This window comes from Chelonoidis abingdonii, chromosome 1 (genome assembly GCF_003597395.2).
Source record: "Chelonoidis abingdonii isolate Lonesome George chromosome 1, CheloAbing_2.0, whole genome shotgun sequence".
In the NCBI taxonomy this organism is placed as follows: Eukaryota; Metazoa; Chordata; order Testudines; family Testudinidae; genus Chelonoidis; species Chelonoidis abingdonii.
Genome location: NC_133769.1, coordinates 343240865 through 343260148, shown reverse-complemented (window position 1 = coordinate 343260148; position 19284 = coordinate 343240865). Strand labels below are relative to the sequence as shown.

Below are 19284 nucleotides of genomic sequence, written 5' to 3'. Positions count from 1 at the left end.
GAAAGTGCTGTCCAGAGTGGTCACATTGGAGCACTCTGGGATAGCTTCCGGAGGCCAATAATGTCGATTTGCATCCACACTACCCCAAAGTTGATCCATCAAGGTGGATTTTAGCGCTATTCCCCTTGCTGGGGAGAAGTACAGAAATCGATTTTAAGAGCCCTTTAGGTTGACGGGTTGCTTGTGTAGACTCATTCATTATAAAATCGACCTAAAGTGGCTAAATTCGACCTAACCCTGTAGTGTAGACCAGGGCTGAGCTTTCCTTGTTATGTTGTATTTGCATATTTTGCGTCCTTGCCGTTACGGAAGAATTGCAACGCCCTCTGGTATATGAAACTGTTAAAGTTTCCTTGCCTTGTTCTGTTCCCCCCTGCCCCCGTGCACGTTGAATTCCTTGCTTTGCTTGCTTGTTTGCTTTGCAAATGCTGATTGCTTTACCTCACTTGCAAATTCACCCTCCCTGATTGCAGCTTCCAGCCAGCCTGGGGGGTGAAAGAATCTGGGGCACAGGACACTAGTTCCCCTTCTTTGCACTGTCCCCTTTTTGTGTAATTTGCCTGTGCCTGCACTTCCCTGTCTCTGGGGTCGGGGCTGGGGTGGTTAACAGCCCCCCTGTTTTCCTGAGCTCACCCTTCCCTGTGTCGCTGGAGCCATCCTGTTTACACAGCCTGCCTGTGGGTGGAAGTACCTGGGGCAGAGGACGCTAGTTCACCTTCTTTTCACTGTCCCCTTCTGTGTAATTTGCCTGTGACTGCCCTTCCTTGTCGCTGGGACCAGGGAAGGGGAGTAACACTCCCCACCTCGTTTTCCCAAACTTTCCCTTCTCCATGCCCCTGGAACCATGCTGTTGCCAATGCTATTTGCTGCTTTTCTGGAGACATGCTTTCTTGGGGCCATGCTGCTTCCACGTGGTCCTGCAGCAAACCTTAGAGCCCCAGCCTGTTCCTGTTCTGCTGGCTTCCTTGCTGCTTTCACATAGAGACTTACCCCACCCAGATTTTGTACATTTATGCACATTCTGGTGGTGGGAAGAATATGAGTCATAGCTGCAAAGTTGACCACCAAGCACCTTTTGCAGCAGTTTCTGACCTTCTTCTTCCTCTCTTCCCCGCCCCCCACCACAAAGCAGAGATGTCCTTTTTGGGGTAGGCCCACACAATTTTTCCCCCACCTTTAGTTGTGGTGTAGTCATTATTACTAGAGCTGGTGGGAAAAGAGGGTGTTATTTCTATGGAAAATGTTTTTGGCAAAAAAGCAATCAACAAAATATTTCAGCTTCAAACCAAAATATTTCAATTCTGAAATAGTGCGCATTGCCTTATGGGAAATATAATTTAGGTGCATCATGGGAAATGAAAGCTGGCTGGCCTTTAGTGGAAAGGCTGGTATCAAGAGGTACCTAAACTAAAACTCCTGTGAGACAATGCACTGGTGTTTCAGAATCAAAATATTTCAGTTTTCTGCTGAAATATTTTACTTATCAGTTTTTCAATGAACAGTGGAAAATTTCTGCAGAAGACAGACACTTTTTGCAAAATATTTCAAAGTATTGAAAAGCTAATTTTTCCAATTAAAAAAAATTTTGACAGAAAATTTTCAACCAATCCTACTCATTGCGCTGAAGCTTGGTGTTCCAAATGAAATTCATCTCAGATACAATTTGCAAAATGAGAACTGAAAGAACAAGGATTATAAACACAAAATACTGCCATTTTGGCCAGAACTCTGGAACTAACTACCAGGGATCAACCTTTACATGATTCCGAATCCCAAGTCTGAGGCTAATAAAACTTATTTTCTTTCAATTATCTAATTTTCCTACAAAGATGAGAGAGTTATGAAAAAGTGGTATTACTTTTATAGCACGTGGAGAATCAAATAAATGCAGAAAAGCAGACATACAAAAAGGATCTCAGGTAGTCTTTGTTAAATCGTCCTTGTAATGATGTCAGCAGGAATCATTAGCATAATTTTCTTTTCCAAAGTCATAGGAAGGCATTCTTGTTTCTGATTACTTCTGTTCCTGTACATAGAGAAGTGATATGGGTATCTCTCATTGTGCTTAGCTCCTCTGGATTCAGAACACATTCTCCTTCTCGAAATATGTTGAAACCACAACAAATCAATTCCAGATCTGTCCAAATTTTAAATTCAGTGAGGTTTGCACAGGCATATCATTTGAATTTCTAATCTCAGAACAAGTCAAACTACACAATTTAGGGAGCTCACTTCTCTTTTCATTGACAGTATTTTCATCAGGTTCTTATTGGAAGGAGGCCAAGAATAATTATTATAACAAACAATCAGGGCTTGTGTGTTGCTTTTATCTAGGAAATTGAGATTGATCTGAAGCCTCCAGTACTGAGGGATCAGGACTTTTTACATCTTATCTTGAAGTCAGCACCATTCTGTGGCACTGAGCTTATTTTTTCTTGTAGGTTTTCCATCCCATTGATCTAGCCTGACCTTATATAGCTTAGCTCCTTATATAGGATGAGATCACAGCTTGAGGAGACATGTTGCTTCTCACTCCAGAAGTGGATGCATTTCAGTGATAAGTGTCTACATAAAGTGTTCCAGAACCTTTCTGGATAAATGTTGCTAATATAAATCAGTATAAATCAAATGGATAAACAAGTACATTTTTGAAGTAAATATTAAATGAATTGGCATATGAAATTACAAGCCCAACAGCAAAGATTTTTAATGAATCCATAAATTCAGTGTTTATACTCTGTGACTGGAGAATTGCACATATAGTACCTATATTTAAGAAAGAAAAAAGAAGTGGCCTGGGAAACTATCAGCCTGTTAGTTTGACCTCAATTGTATACAAGGCCTTAGAACAAATTTTGAAAGATAGAGTAGTTAAGGACCTAGAAATAATTGATATTTGGTATAAAATATAATATGGTTTTACAAAAGATAGAACAAGGCAGACCAACCTGATCTCTTTCTGTGAGAAGATAACCAAGAAATGAAGTAGAATGGATCTAACTGGATTTCAGCAAAGCATACGATACAGTTCCATAGGGAAAATTATTAGTTAAATTGGAAGATGGAGATTAATATGAGAATCAAAAGGTGGGTAAGGAACTGGTTTAAGGGGATACTGCAACATGTCATGTTGAAAGGTGAGGCTGGAGGGAGGTTACAAGTGGAGTTTCTCCAGGATCGGTCTTGGGACCAATCTTATTTAATGTTTTCAATAATGATCTTGGCACAAAAAGTGGGAGTGTGCTAATAAAATTTGCAGAAGATCCAAACTGGGAGGCATTGCCAGTACAGAGGAAAACTGGAATATCATACAAGAAGATTTGGACAGTCTTTAAAATCGTATAGATTTAAATTACCCATCAATGAGTTTAGGCTTGAAAAGCGATGAAGGCTTCTAACCATCAGAGGAGTGAAGTTCTAGAACAACCTCCCAAGGGGAATAGTGGGGACAAAAAACAATTATTTGAGGACTGATAACTTTATGGGATAGGCCCATCCACAACTGGTATTAGTAATTTTCCTCAATGGCGGGTAATAGGACACCCAATGGAGAGGGCTCTGAGTTACTACAGAGAATTCTTTCCCCGGTGTCTGGCTGATGGGTCTCACCCACATGATTAGGGTCTCCCTGATCACCATATTTGGGGTCAAGAAGGAATTCTCCCAAGTCAGATTGGCAAAGCCCCTTCCTCAGCAGCCTGGGGTGTGGGTTACTTGCTGATGTGAGCTAGAGTAAATGGTGGATTTTCCATAACTTGAAGTCTTTAAATCAATATTTGAGGACTTCAGTAACTCAGTCAGAGGTTATGGGCCTATTGCAGCAGTGGATGGGTGAAGTTCAGTGGCCTGCAATGTGCAGGAGGCCAGACTAGAGTCAGGGGTAGTCAACAGGTGGGCCACGGGCCAAATCCAGACTGACCGATGCTTTTGAATGGACGGAAAAATCTTTTTATTTCCTTACTATTGTCATTACTGTCATTATTTTTGTATTATTTTCTCTGGAATCTGGTCCTTGACTATACCTTGACCAAGAAATGTGGACCTTAACAAAAAATAATTGCTTACCCCTGGCACTAGATGATCATGACAGTCCCTTCTGGCCTTAACATCTAGGAGTCTATGGAACACCTGATGGAGAACTCCCTGCAATCCACCTCCCTTGTTAGGTCACACTTTGATAATAGCCAATATCTTGATCTATACCCACAAGTGAATAGGTGCTTCAATAGATCATTGAGTCCCATATGATAAATACTTCTTCTGGTTCATCCTACTCCTATGTTCAGGAACTTCATTCTGCAGCAGTGGACGCTTCTGAGTCCTCTCTGAGAGTATCCTGAAGCAGAGTATATTGCAGTTATCTAGCCATGATCCACATCAGAGAGGAATGTTCATAGCCTCCAGATCAACCACAGGCAAATAATGGTACACATAAGCTGTTTGTCACTTGAGACTCTACAACGACTAGTGGTTCTAATATGACAACAAATCCACCATAGTTACTTCCCTGTAAATATTCAAGTGAGGGCATAACCGTGAAGTTTGTCTCTAGATCCAGCTCTAAAGGCTCCTGTAATTCAAGGAGGAGTCAGATCTTCTCAGTGAAAGGCAGCATATAAATATAAACTATTCATAATTAGAGCTGGTCATAAAATTTTCATGAGAAGAGTTTTGCATCAGAAAAAGTTGTTTAAACAAAACCAAACTTTTTAAAGAAGTTGTCTTTCAACAAAATTTCTGATGAAAGAAAAATATTTCAGAATGATATCTCTTTCATTTTGGAAAAAAAAATTGTTTTGGAAAATTTCAAAGTTGTTTCAAATTTCAAAATTATGTTTGTGTTTTTTTTATTTTCATATTATTGTCATTATTTCTGTTTGTTTTTTACAGTTTGATACAAACAGGAGACCCATTGATCTAGAAAAGAAGATAATATGTTTCAATCATGACTAACCCTGACTGACAACTGTACTGATCAGTACCAGCAGCTGCCCTTTATAATATGAACAATAAAATAAAAAACTAATAGATTATTTCAACTGTTATATGATGACCTCACAATAGTAGTGCATAATATGCGTTATTGCTTATGTGCTATTAAAGTTAAAATAATATAAAATAAAAAAAATCTAAGCAAAATTTCAACATTTTATGAAACAATACTTTTCCAAAATGACAAAAATTTACAGGATGTTTGTTCTGCAAAATATTTTGAAATCATTCAGATTCTAACAGAAAAACATTTAAAATGTTAACATTTTCCATGAATCAGAAATAGTGAATTTCAATCCACTCTCTTCATCATAGGGCACTGAAGCTTCACTCAAAAGTTTAATGGGGGAAGTAAAATATACCTAATTCAATTTCAGTTGCCGGGAGAAATTTAGGGAGGCAAAATGTAGTTACACAAAACTGGATTATGACCTGGATACTGGAGAAACTATATGGGAAAGAGTATTAAAAATAAACTTGCTATGTAGCAGATTTGCTTATAGAGCCAAGAGAGCGGATTCTCCTCCCCACTTATAACAATGTATTGTACACGATATGCTTTGGATGACACATTAACAACCCTCTATAGGCTGCAGATTAGACACAAGGCAGCCTCTTCACCTTTATTTCGCTTTTTCTATGCATGAAAGTCTTTTATCAGTGAAGGAAATCAATAAACAGGAAATGGTAAAAAGAAAAAAAAAGATCTATTAAATGTCTGTTATAAATAGTGCACTGCTAATACTTTTCCACTTACACCATATCCATGCATGGTAAGGAGCAATAAACAGTATTAAAATAATGTAAAAATCTTTGCAATAGAAATGAATTTATTTTTCAAGACCCTCCTATCATAGACTAAGAAGTGAAAATAAGGCACTGTCAGCATTGTAAAAAGAAATAAAGTGTAAATCACATTAGTAGCAAAATTAAATAACTTCCCTTTCCATGCAACTAAAATGTTGTGTTTTGTTGACAGATCTGGGAAATTTTAGTGGCCGGACAAGAAGTGCAGTCTCTGTACGAGAAGGTCAAGGAGTTGTTCTGTTGTGCTCTCCTCCACTTCATTCACCAGGTATAGTAGGCTGCATTTTGTATTGATACTGCTCTGTTTTACGGTCTGCTCATTCTTTTCGAACGCATTTGACTGAAACTTTAAAGGTGAAATATGCACAGTTCTGCTGACAGTTCTTGGAGTACCAAAGGAGTAATTAAAGATCATATACTGTAAATGCATTGAGTAGGCAGGTTTTCTGGGATAAGATTGTCTTATTCCCACTATTACCGTTGACTATAACAGCAATAATCTCCATACCGCCAATGAGTGATATACTGCCTTCGGGTCACAGAAGGTGATTTCTTTTAGAGTTTAGAAGGCTTCAAAAATTTTGTTCCAGTGCTGAGATACAGTTGTTGAATACAAATTGAATTTTGTTTTGACTAGTACAGCCATGATTTTGGTTGCATTCCCTTGCTGCATAGCTTTGTTTCCAGCACAACAGCATCATTGCTAGAAGTCAGAAATAATCATAAATCCCAAGAAACGGATCCATCTGAAACTTTCCAAATAAAAGTGTAGAAATTCCAGTATGGATACGCTTTTCCTTCTCAAACTCATTCTCCTGCAGAGGATGTGTGGATGGGTAAATATTTGTTATAGAAAGTCTGATATTTTCACACTGAATATTCAGATGTAATTCCTAGAGATACTTTAGATAATTCAATAACTTTCTTGTCCATAGACACTGTCAAATAGTTCTTTTCCTACTTGAACTTGAGTTCCATGTTTAGAGGAGATTTGCTTCTGTGTTCATATAGCCATCCTGAGAGAGGTTATACTCTGTAGAAAGAAGAGGAGAGGTTAAACTAAAGGGAGGACAATCCTGTTTAATTTGGTAGAAGAAGGTCTTGGTTAGGTGGGATAGGGTGGGTGGTTTTTTTGTGGTGTTTTTTTCTTTTGCTGGAAGGGCTGCAGGTGGGGTTGGATTCCATGGCACTGTGGGCTGATTTCCAACCATCTGTCCTACACTCCTCCAAAAACTCACTGCGCTTTTCTGGGCCCATTCTCCCAGTTGCTCATATCCTTTGATGGTCTCTTTTAATCTAAGACACCACAGTATCTAAGCAATTAGCTCCTTTTCATTCAATGCTATTGCACAGTACTGAGGCATCACTAGTACATTCAGTGAGGAGAAGGAGATAGGCAGAAATGGGGCAATTCCAGCACATAGACAGGTACTGGGTCTGGCTTCACAATACAGGCAGACATTGAAAGGACAGAGGGAATTGGTCATTGCTGCATTCATGAGCCACCCTACTCTTTACCATCTATCATTTCACAAAACACCTCAACTTCCTACGAGCTACCCAAATGCATGCGCATCATGTTTTCCCACAAATTCCTTCAGCTATGCCTGTCCAAATCTTCTGAAGGGTAAGAGAGTGGCACAGATGTTAAGAGCTACTCCTGAGGGCATTCTGCACCAAACAAACAAAAAAATCTGTGCACAATATTTTAAAATTCAGCAAAATTCTGCAAGTTGTATTTATCAATAAATAAATGCAGAGGCTCCAGCATGGCAGTGGAGTGCACAGGCCACTGGCTGTATGAAGGTAGGAGATCACCCTGCAGCCTCTCCTCCCTCCACCCTCAGGACATGGACTCAGTGATGAGGCTGCCTCTGACACTAACACAGTACAAGTCCTGGACCTGCCCCAGAAACACCCTGGGGCCCTGCCCCTCTGCGCAGGTGCACCAGATGTGGGGCAGGCAGGATCAATCAGGCAGGATACAAGTGTGGAGGGCCTCAGTGTGAGGGGATCCAGATGTGGGGTGAGAGGATTTTGTGGGGGACAATCTGGGTACAGACTGCTCAGTGGGGGTTCTAGGTGTGGGGGATCTGGATGCACAAAGTCTTGTGGTGGGGTTCCAGATGCAGGGATAATGGGACTCTGCAGGGGCTTCTAAGTGAAAGTGGTTGGGGCTCAGCAGAGGGGTCTGGCTATGGGGGTCTCTGCAGGGGGATCTGGGTGCTGGGGGAGTGTGACTTGGTGGGTTGGGGGTCTGGGTGCAGCTAGTTCAGGGTCAGTGGAATGGGGGTCTGGATGTGGGGGCTCAGGGTACTGCAAGAGGGTGAGACTCATCAGAGTCCAGGGAGCTCAGTGGGGGGTGGTCTGGGTACAGGCATGGAAGTCCGGAGGCAGGAGGGCTCCAGATGCAGGGATTGATGTTCAGTGGGGTGAGGTTCAGATATAGAGGGCAGGGTGTGTGTGTGGATGTATGGGATGAGGCTTGGTGGGGGTGTCTGGGTATAGGAGGTCCAGATGCATGGGAGTTGGGTGGATGGGGAGCAGATCCCCAAACAGTGACCCCTCCCTCCTGCAGCTGAGGAGCAATGGGGGCAGGAAGCAGGGCAGGATGCTGAGCTTCCTGCAGCTGGGGTAGGTTTCTGGGTTTGGGTCTGACACAGCCCCATCCACTCCTTGCAGGGGAAAAGAAAGTTCCATCTTTCTTGCCTCCTTCCCAGCTGGGACTAGCAGCTGATCTTGGCTCAGGGTAAGAGACACTGGTTGGGGTGTCCCCAGCCCTGCAGTGATTTACCCCTCTGCCAGCTGCTCTGAGTGCCTGAAACGATGTACCTGCGCAGTTAGGGAGTGACTGCTCTTGAAGCTTCCCTGTCAGAAAGTCATTTTTCCGTGGGAAGCAAAGAAATCTGGGGGACATGAATTCTGTGCATGCACAGTGGCACAGAATTCCCACAGGAGTAAAGAGTATAAGTAATGCAGCAGAATCTTTATCATGGTGATGATGTGCAAGATGGTAAGAACCCAGCTGACCCATCAGGTCCAGCATGAGATTGCAAGACTGGCCATTAGAAAAGAGCAAGTTTTTATTGCAGCGTGAACAAATTTGATATTGAAATCCGTGTGAGACAATCAATAAGGAACTCAATGATGCCAGTGTTACAAAGTCCCTTTTCAGAGCATAACTACATTTTAAAGCTTTGTAGATAAGAGGGTCAAAAATGTTGATATTGGGAGTCTCTTTTCTTGCATGTCCATCTTTAGGTATATTAGGTCTGATTTTGAGAGGTATTGGGCATCTGAAACTCCTATTATCTTCTTTGGTAGTCTTTAGAAGAGAGAAATTTTGTTCACTGAAAATCACTTTGGAGACAGACCTGTAGGTGAATAACTGGTCATATTGCTATTTAAGTGGCCCATTAGCTGAGGCACCTATACCCAAGGCTGCTATTTAGAGTGTATATAGAATGTGTGAATATCCCAGATGAGATGATCATGAGTTATATTTTATTTTACTTAGGTTACATATGTCTACACTGTAGCTGGGAGCTAGCTGTCTGAGCACACACCTACCCAGACCACCTGGGTATATACTCATGCTTCCCATGCAACCCCTGGCTACACTGCTGTTTCAGTGCTCTAGCTTGAGCGGAGCTAGTTCAGATCTATTCACCTGCACTGGGAAAATTGCTCCCAGCTGCAATGTAGACATACTTTTATTTCTTGGTAGATGAACACCATGGGCTTAACTGTGAAGTCCTTATTCACATTGGTGATCACTAACTCTCACAAATAGTCCCAATGAAGTCATTCCTCCTGGACATCTCCCTCAACAAACTCCAGCTCTTATCTCAGGACAAAGGTCTGAGGTGGAATGTCAAATTTAATCACTCCCCACAGCCTCTTAAGCAATACCTCCAACAACAAGGTCCTAGTCCTCCATTCTTAAATTAGTGGGATTGCTCGCTTGAGTAACTGCTCACCAGCATGAATAAGGATTGCACAGTTGGGATCTTCAAAGCCAGTGACGGTATCGTAGTAGCAGAGCACAAATGACTCTGTGAAGAACAGGGATGAAAGAAATACTGGTTTATGAATTTAACTTGATTTCACATATGAGATAAAGTAAGTGTGATTAAATAACACACACTTGATTCACACACAATAACAGTTCCTTCAAACAAGTCTGAGCAACTGTACAAGGCACCAGTCAGTAGGGAATTCTTTTATCAACTGCTTGCCAATCTCCAAACAAGACTGCTGAACAATTGATAAAAATACTACACAGATTTCTTTTCAGAGGGCTTTGCAATATAATCACAGAGTAGTTTTCATATGCATATAGGTCTGTTTTGTGGTTATTAATGTATTTTTGCTTTGATGTGTTATCCAGGGATGATGATGATGATGATTGAAAAACCTGAAAGAAACAAAAATAAAGAAAAAGAAATGTGTTTTTAAATAAATCATTTGATTAGTTGTACAGTTTCTTGTTCCAAATCATTTCCATATGAAAAGAGCACAAAATACCCATCTAAAATGAATTTACCAACTGTAGCGCCAGATACCTATGTAGGACATTGAGCAAAGTCAGAGGGGAGGAGAATGAAGCTGAGCTTTGACTTACATTAAGAAGTCCATTTTTCTGGTATTAATTTCTTTCACAGGAGATCACTGAATGGCAAAATTAAACAAGCCTCTCTCAGGATATCAAGATAGGAAAGAGTTTTTTTTCTGTAGCGGTACCTTCCCCATATTGAAATGGAAAAAAAATATCAGGAAACTGATTTTGGATACATACGTTCCTTCTGAAGATAAAAATCTACTGATGGACTCTTTTTTGGCCATCATTCCCAGGATAATACTTCCCACTTTTTTCAAAGGACCCTCTACACCATTTCATATCCCTCCATAGCAGCTTTGACAATTAACTCGAAATATTCAATTGCTTCCTCACCTGGTGGGGCCATCCTGCCTAGATAAACTAATTCCTCTCCCTCCATGTGCCCTCTTATGTTAACTCTTGCTGATAGATGCTCATCGATTTCAAGCCTCCTCAAATGACAGCCTTTGTTCAGTGAATCTATTTTAAGAGGCCTTTCCTGCATTTTTTCTATGGACAATAGTATAGTTCTTTATTGTGACTTTCTGAAGCATGTAAATATGGGTCTTTATTCAGTCATTTAATCTTGTTAATTACAAGGCTCACTATAGTGAGATTAAAAATGAATGAAAGATTTTATCCTCATTTACATTTTTCCCCACAGAATTAATGCTTTCAGTTGGCCCTTTTAATGCTTTTATTCAAAACGTTTAGTATCTACTTAATAGAGAATGAGTATTCTCATTGCTAAAATTAGAGCAGTGTTTACGTACTACATTCTGTGAGCATGGAAAGCAGATGCATGCTTCTTCCTGCCTCAAAGGGACATTACTGTCTGCAAAGGATGCTGCTTTTACAGTCTTTCCACATAACAGCTGTACAGATGTTAAATTGTAACTTTTATATCTTTTCTATTCTAAAGGATAAATCTAGTTTTGCCCTATTTGGAAACTGTGCCATAAACTGCATCTTTTTATGCTTTTCTTTTAATATTACAAAAGCAGTAGCTTCTATGGGAGATGTTTCACAGATGATTAATGACAGTCATAGTACTTCCCATGCATCTTTTGGATGTCTGCATAGAGTGTTTTGCTAACCTGGCAAGTCACTAAAAGGAAACGAGAACCTTTTTATCTTAAGGGCTGGGAGTTTCAGCTTGAGTTTTTATATGTACTAAATGGCTACCCCTGCCCCTACCTCATATAAATTACAAACATTCACTTCAAATAACATTAAAAGAAAATTGCACTCACATGCTCTGTATTCAGAACTTTTAAAATTCACAGAAAATAACTTCTTAGAACAGCTCAGACTCCACAAAATGGATTTGAAAGTAAAGTTTGCATTAAAACTGAAACTACTGAGTGAAGATTGGCCAGAGCTGGAACATCAAATCCAGCTGTGCTGTACTTTGGGGAGTTTTCATACCCAGTTATGAGCTTTCTCTCTGCAGGCCTGGATCACTGAAACACAATCTTTGGTACTTACGTAGTCCCCATTATAATAGTATTTGACCCCTTTGTAATCTCTTTAGTCTTTTAATATCCCTTTTGAGGTAGCAAAGTATTATTATCCCCAGTTTACAGATGGGGAACTGAGGCACAGAGAGGTTAACTAACTTGCTCAAGGTCACACATAAAGTCCACAGCTGAGTAAAGAATTGAACGTGGGTCTCCTGAGTCCAAGTCTCTATCTTTATTTATAAGCTAACTAGCTCTGGACTTCACCACTCTAGACCAATACTATTTCTGAGCTTGCTTCCTGAATATTGATTGTATTATGACATAGGTATGTGATCCTACTGTCTGAGATTGCAATTTTGTTTCCAGTTCCTTCCTGCTATTATATTGCTTTAATACTGGATGATAATTGTACTATGAAGACCTTATAGACTAAATCTTGCATCTAGGAGAGAACAACAGCACATAGACAAAGTCATGAGTCTTTCCTCATCCATGCAAAGGAGGTGGCTCCACTCCTGGATTGGTTATCTGCCAAGCTGAAGGGCCCAATCTGCCCTATGTGGGTGTGTTGGGCAAGAACACTGAGTGAATCTGCTCATCCGCCTTTTGATGGCATTTCCTCCATCAAAGGTTCCACTACCCTCCTCAGGTGCTCATCAGCCCGAAGCCATTGGCACTTCCTGAGGTTTCTGGGTTAATTAACTGCCGCCCAGCACTCAGCGTTGACCAGTACAGGTTATACCACTTATGGTCATAGTGGTAGCAGATTTTCAATTCAGACCTGACCATAGGATCTCTCTCTAGCACACACAAAACCAGGAGGGTCCTGAACTGTCGGGCTCTCCCAGGAACTGCAGCAGGGAAAGGAGCAGAATGTGGGGCCACCAGTCTGCCCCACTGCAACAGCTCCTCCAGCACAACAGCTGTACCGCCCCCAGCCCTGCCCCTCCACAAGCCCTGTCCTCCAGCAGGGCTAGCTGATGTACAGATAGAGGAGACCCTGCATGAAAGGGCTGGGGTGGTATAGCCGCACCACAGGAGCTGTGGGCACATGTTCTGCTCTTTTCACTGCTGCGGTTCCGAAGTCTCCAGCGCAGCGGGAGGAAGACAGATCCCCAGCCCAGGTAAGGGGGTGTGGATCATGGGGAGGAAATGGGGAAAGTGTGGGGACCCCCAGGCTAGGGGCAGGGTGGGAGGAGTCATGTGGAGAGCAATGTGAGGAGGTCACATGCCGTACCGATAAGAAATGGATTCCATTTGCACCGCTGAGAAGAAGCATCTCTGAAATAACACTGACATCCTCATCTTCAATTTAAACAGGGCCTGAGGTGACTGTTGATCACATCGAACCTTCGCTCACTAGTGATGTTTGCTTGTTCCCATATGGGCTTCTGTTAATGGAAGCATTCAGAGTCTTTATTGTAGCATCGTTTCTTTTGGCACCCTGGAGGGTCCAGTCCAATTTGTGTTCTTTATCTGGGCAACAGCTTGATGTTTCAGCCTAGGTTTCTCACTGTGGAATCAACTAACAGGATTAGTTGCGTCATCTTTCCTTCTGTTGCATCCCTTTCATTGCTCAATTCATGATCAGTAATTTTGCTGTTGATCTCCCTTTATTTATTTGGGTTTTCCTCCTCAGTCTTGCGAAGGCAGTGTGTGTGTTTGTGGTTGTCAGATTTGAATTATTTGGGTTTCTAGAATTTTCTATAGGATACAGCTGTGGCAAATTAGGATTATTCAGGGAACTGATCTAGATACACCCAATTTGTAAAAGAAGCAAAGAGTCCTGTGGCACCTTATAGACTAACAGACGTATTTGGAGCATGAGCTTTCGTGGGTGAATACCCACTTCGTCAGATGCATGTAGTGGAAATTTCCAGAGGCAAGTATATATATGCAAGCAAGAAGCAGGCTAGAGATAACGAGGTTAGTTCAGTCAGGAAGGATGAGGCCCTGTTCTAGTAGTTGACGTGTGAAAACCAAGGGAGGAGAAACTGCTTTTGTAGTTGGCAAGCCATTCACAGTCTTTGTTTAATCCTGAGCTGATGGTGTCAAATTTGCAGATGAACTGAAGCTCAGCAGTGTTGGCAGTGTTTGCTTACTATATTTTAATTATGTTTTAATTATAAGAATATGCCCAGACTCCTAAGCAATATTTGAACTAAATAAATAAATAAATGATTTTTTCACTTACACTTCCTTCATCGATAATTTTGAAAGCTTAAAATAAACACTATAAGAAAACAAGGAAGTTAAATTAATGAAAACAAGTACACAACTGATCCACGTTCAGTAAAGTCTCTAACTTGTAATTTGCTGTGTTCTACAAAACTTCTCCAAGAGTTAGCACTGTTCATTGTTGTTTTATCATCATCACCACTCTACAATTCTTACACCAAGAAACAAAAAAAAAAGCTGTAACAAGCACCAAAAGTTTAGTGGCCTTAGATCTGGTGGATCACTCATTGGAACTACTTTTTCCCTCAGGAAGCATGGAACCTAGAGAGGGAAAACTGGCTGACCTTGCTCAATTAAGCCAGCACATGATGCTGGGTGCCTGGGCAGCATTGACAGGTTTCTGCTTTAGGGACATATGCTACTGTGTCACACTCTTACTAATGTCAGCAAGTATTACACTAGCTGCCAGTTCAGGGGAATCAAATTACAAGTGAAAAGACTAAGGGAAAGAGGGATAAAGCAAGACAGATTAATTAATTAAAAAAATGCACTGAAAAATTTTGCTTCCAAACTGATGTGTTATTGCCTTTCAGGCATTTATCATATGTGTCTACTTGTCTGGATTCCCAAAGGGGATAGTAATGATGGGAAGTTTCCATAATGGGAAAACTCTTTTTCCCTAGGGACAAATTACTAACCTATGACTAAAATGTCCTAGGATCATGGTGTTTTGTAAATTAGATATAACCAGCAGAAACTCTTCAACCCAGTAATTAATCTAGACAGAATGATCCTGCCAGATTTAAATTGAATTCTATATTAATTTCATCACATTTATTCCTGTAACAAGTACTATAAGAGTAAAGTTGCCAGTCTAAGTTGGTAACCAGTCAATAATGTTGTGAAACTTTTCATGTTACTAGCTATTTGACATTTTTAAATATTTCCAACCTTGATTCAATAGTGGGAATATATGCATTACATAATAGTTAAGTGATGTAAGAATTTTTACAAAAGGAACAAATTGACCCAAGCTCCATATTCTTATTGCTAGCTATCTGTTACCATTCAGCTCTGTTGCTGTGCTAAAACAGCAGGTGGGACAATATAATCTCAAAAACATGTCAGTTAAAGATTTTTCAGTTTAACGGTCCATGGAATGGGGAAAAAATTAATTAATCCTAGACAGTCTCTCTATGCACACTATGGAAAAGTATGAGAGGAGAGAGAGAGTAAATCAATATAGCTAAGGAGAAGAAGCCACAAATATAATGCTGATAAGATAGCTGGAACAAGAGAAGTGTAAGATAAGGTGGGGGGGAGGTGATAAATTATTTATTTTTAATACTTCAGAGTCTAGTTCTTTCTCTGCATGTTTCTCTACCCTTATGGAATAGTTTTATAGGATTTAACAGGAATGATGGCAGTAGGGTTCTTTAGAAATGTAATGTAATTGACAACTAACCTCAACCTCACAGTGATTAACTGATTCCTTTCTATGGGTATTGTTGCATAATGGGTATTAAGGAGAGATGTGGTGGTAGGAAGCTTGACCTAGTGGGTAGGACTCTACTCAGGCACTTTTTGAAGGTACTCAGGAGACTGGGTTCAATTCCCAGCTCAGTTATGGACTTCTTGGACAAGATCCCCAAATAATGAGGTTAATAATTACATACCTCGGAGGCATGTTATAAGGATAAAAGCCACAGTGCTGGGTAGGCCATAGATCTCTAGACATTGATCGTGTGGCCTTTTCAGATCACTTCAGAGGTGGGTGGGGCTTGGGTATGCTTTTATTTTTTAAAAAAATCTATTTAAATTCCTTAAATGCCAGCCTTTCATTAGTTCAGCCAGGGCTGCCTTGTACAATACAATAGTAACTGAGCCAAGCCTGATAGGATGGAGATTGTGAGGATTTAACAATAAATGATTTAAAGATAATTGCTGGGATTGAACAAAGAGAGAAAGAGATTGAATTTGTGATAGAGGTGTAACTCAGCATTGCTGGGGTGAAGCTGGATAGCTATGCCTTTTAATATTCAGATTCAAGTCCGAAGGATTACGACCAGACATGCACTACTGACAATAAAAGATGTTTTCCATGGCAATAACAAAGAGCAGTGGGTGTTACCCACCTCCTTTTGGTCACCATGCCAGTGTAGGTAGTTTTTGACAATGCAGCAATTAATAATATTCATGATGCAGATAATTTTCTTACTCATTTTCATTTTCTCTGTTCTCATGTTATGTGCCAACTTAGTTAAAAAATAATGTTAGAGAACTTCATTAGCAAGCTAATAAAATTCTTGTTGTGATGCTGCTGTTATCTTACAGCAAAGAAAATTTCATTGGTTTATCAGCTGTATTAAACTATCATTTTGATGGGATTATTTTTCTTTTGCCATTAGACTGTGAAGAAATGGGGTAGGAGAATGGAGTAATGTGAAAGGAAGGAGGTAGTGAACTAGCGATAAAGGGCTAGTCCTGCTCCAGCCAGGTGAGAAGGCTGAGAACCCCTGGACTAGCACACACACTCTATCCAAGTGTATAAGCAAACTAGGGTTTGTGCATGTGTGTATATATCAAGATAGACAGGACTATCCTAATTTGAACACACATCGGGAAATTTGAAAAATATATTAATATTATTTATGATATTGTAACACTTAAAGATTCCAGCTGAGATTGTTTGTTTGTTTTAGGTGCTTATAAGGCCCCAGTTACCATAAACTTTCCAATATCCATGAGAGGTGAAGAAGTACTGTAACCCCATTTTGCAGATGGCACACTGAGGCACAGAGACTAAGGCCAACATTTTCAAAATTGTCAAGTAATATTAGGTGAAGCTAGATGAGAACCAGATTTTCTGTTTTGTGGGAAATTCAGCAATTTCAATTTTTTTAATTCCAAAACTGAACAATAACAAACAATTTCAAAATTTTTCATAAAACAAAATTCCAAAAACTATTAATATGGAGTTGATCAAAACATTTTCCCCAATTTTGACTTTTTTACCCTTTTAAATGTTTTTATATAAAATAGTGAATTTCATTTTGAAAAATCATTTTGAGACCAAAATTGGACATTTTTATTCTGACAATAATGGGATGTTTTGACATTTAAGAAAAAAACTTCACTGTTTCATAGGTGTTTTTTTTTCCCTCAAATTGAAATTTTATTGGAAATATATCTTGGTAAAAACAAATTCTGAACAGCTCTAATTTTAGGTGCCTCAGTTTTGTGGTTCCCAATTTGAGACTCCGTTAAGCTGCCTGATTTTTAGAAAGTGTCAAGCACCCACCATCTAAAAAAATCACAGATCACTTTTGAAAATCTTGGCTTAAGTGAATCGCTCAAGGTCACATTGTAAATCTGTGGCAGAGGGAATTGAACCCAAGTCTCTTGTGCTCCACACACACATAATAGGTCATACTTTCAGCCCTGGACAGTTTACAGTCCCAGTGCAGGCAAGTGGTGGGAAGAAAACTATTATCACTGTTTTACAATACCATATAGAGATTAAGAGACTGTCCAAAAGTCACACAGGAAATCTTCAGCAGCGCCAAGCATTGAGCTCACATCTCCAGAGAGCCAGTATAGTGACTTCACCACGAGCCCATCCTTCATCTCTAAAATGAGTTTGGCCTTGAAAATCTGAATCAATGTTCTCAAGGCTACACAAGTGCTCAATCCAGGAGGGAGCAGAATGGCTTGTGGTTAGCATTACATTAATATCAATGTTTCTTTTAGAACAAAAAAAAAAGAGAGAGAGAGTTGGCAAAGCATCTCTTTTTTTCTGTGTGATATATATACAGTGTGACACATCAGGTGTCACTTTGACTGCTGTTACTAAAGGGTTGAATGGACAGATTATAATCATGAGACAGTGCCCTAGGCAGGAAGTAAGACAACAGAACTCTATGTATTATCTCTAAATAACCGTTATGTGACAAGTTAAAGATGGATGGAAGCGTTTCACTGGGTTTCCAGTAGCTCAGCACAGTGTACATTGATAACAGGGACCGTATATTATGTATATGTAAAATCAGATGATGGCTGGTTTTGCACAGTCAAACACTGCTGGTGATGTTACTGATTGCATATGGCTGAACAGCAATATTGGCATTGTGAGGCAGATTACTAACTTTTGATAGGTATCTTCCTTCTCACCCCACTAGGTCTTTAAAATGTCTTTAGTAACTGTAATAAAGAGCTACTGACATTTTTTTGGAAACTCAAAGGCTGTCTTTTGGAGCCCTAAAATTTACTTTCATGTTATTGTCCAGTGCATATGTTCACATATGACTGTCTTCAAAAGGAAGTGGTGGAAGCCTCATTGTTTGAATTATTCAAAACTGGGAAAAACCACCACACAGGAATTAGACAAGATGATCTAATAGCCCTTTTCCATCCTGAACAGCTGTGGATTTTCCTGGTTATAAGCATTGCCGCTATGTGCAGTGGTTCATAGTCCTATTTTTGCTTCAGGATTCGGGGATCAGATTTATAATAGGAATATAAATGTGGGCTAGGGAGACTACTCACAACATCCCGCCATCCTACTTGTACATCCATACAGCTCCACAAGGAGTGGAAGGCCGTATACTTTGGTGATTAAAGAAACAAGGGAAATGGAAACACATTCTAGGGCACTTACATGGGGCAATATTGCCTAGTGGATTAGGCTCCATATTCAGTCACTGGCTTGCAATGTGATCCTCAGCAAATCACTTCCTTCTGTGTTCCTCAATTTCCCCTTTTGATACTGATCCACTCTGAGATCTAAAGATGAAAAATTCTGTAGAAGAGCTAGGAGTTATTATTAGTGTACTAGTGTTACGTGATGTTGTTTCTTGCATTTGGATATTTCTCAGCCATGAGCCAGTGTCTTCTGTGCTGGAATTCAACCTGTCATGACTGTCTTCTGTGCCTCTGTTTTCATTGTCGTTTTAGTTCATTTTCAGGCTTCTCACTCTTTTGAGCATTACACCATTGAAATATATCAATCTGCTGGCACATTTGTTATGCTCCCATATTATACAACATTGTGCTGGGTATACGACATGTAAGACTGTGGAGCATGACTTTTCACTGTGATCATCGCTGCAGGAGACTAAAATATGAAGAAGCAGAGTGGGAAGTGGAACGGACAGACTAGGAAAATGGGGAAATTGAAACCACAATAGAAATGTTGAGTATAGGAGCAGAGGCTGAGGTACAGAGAAGTGGTGAGTGAAAGGAAAA

At 40.1% G+C, this 19284-nt stretch overlaps 1 protein-coding gene and 1 long non-coding RNA gene across 2 annotated transcripts in view; one reads left to right on the top strand and one right to left on the bottom strand.

Moving 5' to 3' along the window:
* Positions 1 to 19284, bottom strand: part of LOC142046123 (uncharacterized) — a 771893-nt gene that overhangs the window by 313777 nt on the left and 438832 nt on the right. The window lies entirely within an intron of this gene.
* The window catches only part of CNTN5 (contactin 5), a 1078547-nt gene that overhangs the window by 749691 nt on the left and 309572 nt on the right, over positions 1 to 19284 (top strand). Inside the window, exon 7 of the mRNA XM_075061721.1 lies at positions 5972 to 6067. Within this exon, the coding sequence (XP_074917822.1) occupies positions 5972 to 6067 (96 nt within the window). The remainder of the gene's footprint in view (positions 1 to 5971; positions 6068 to 19284) is intronic.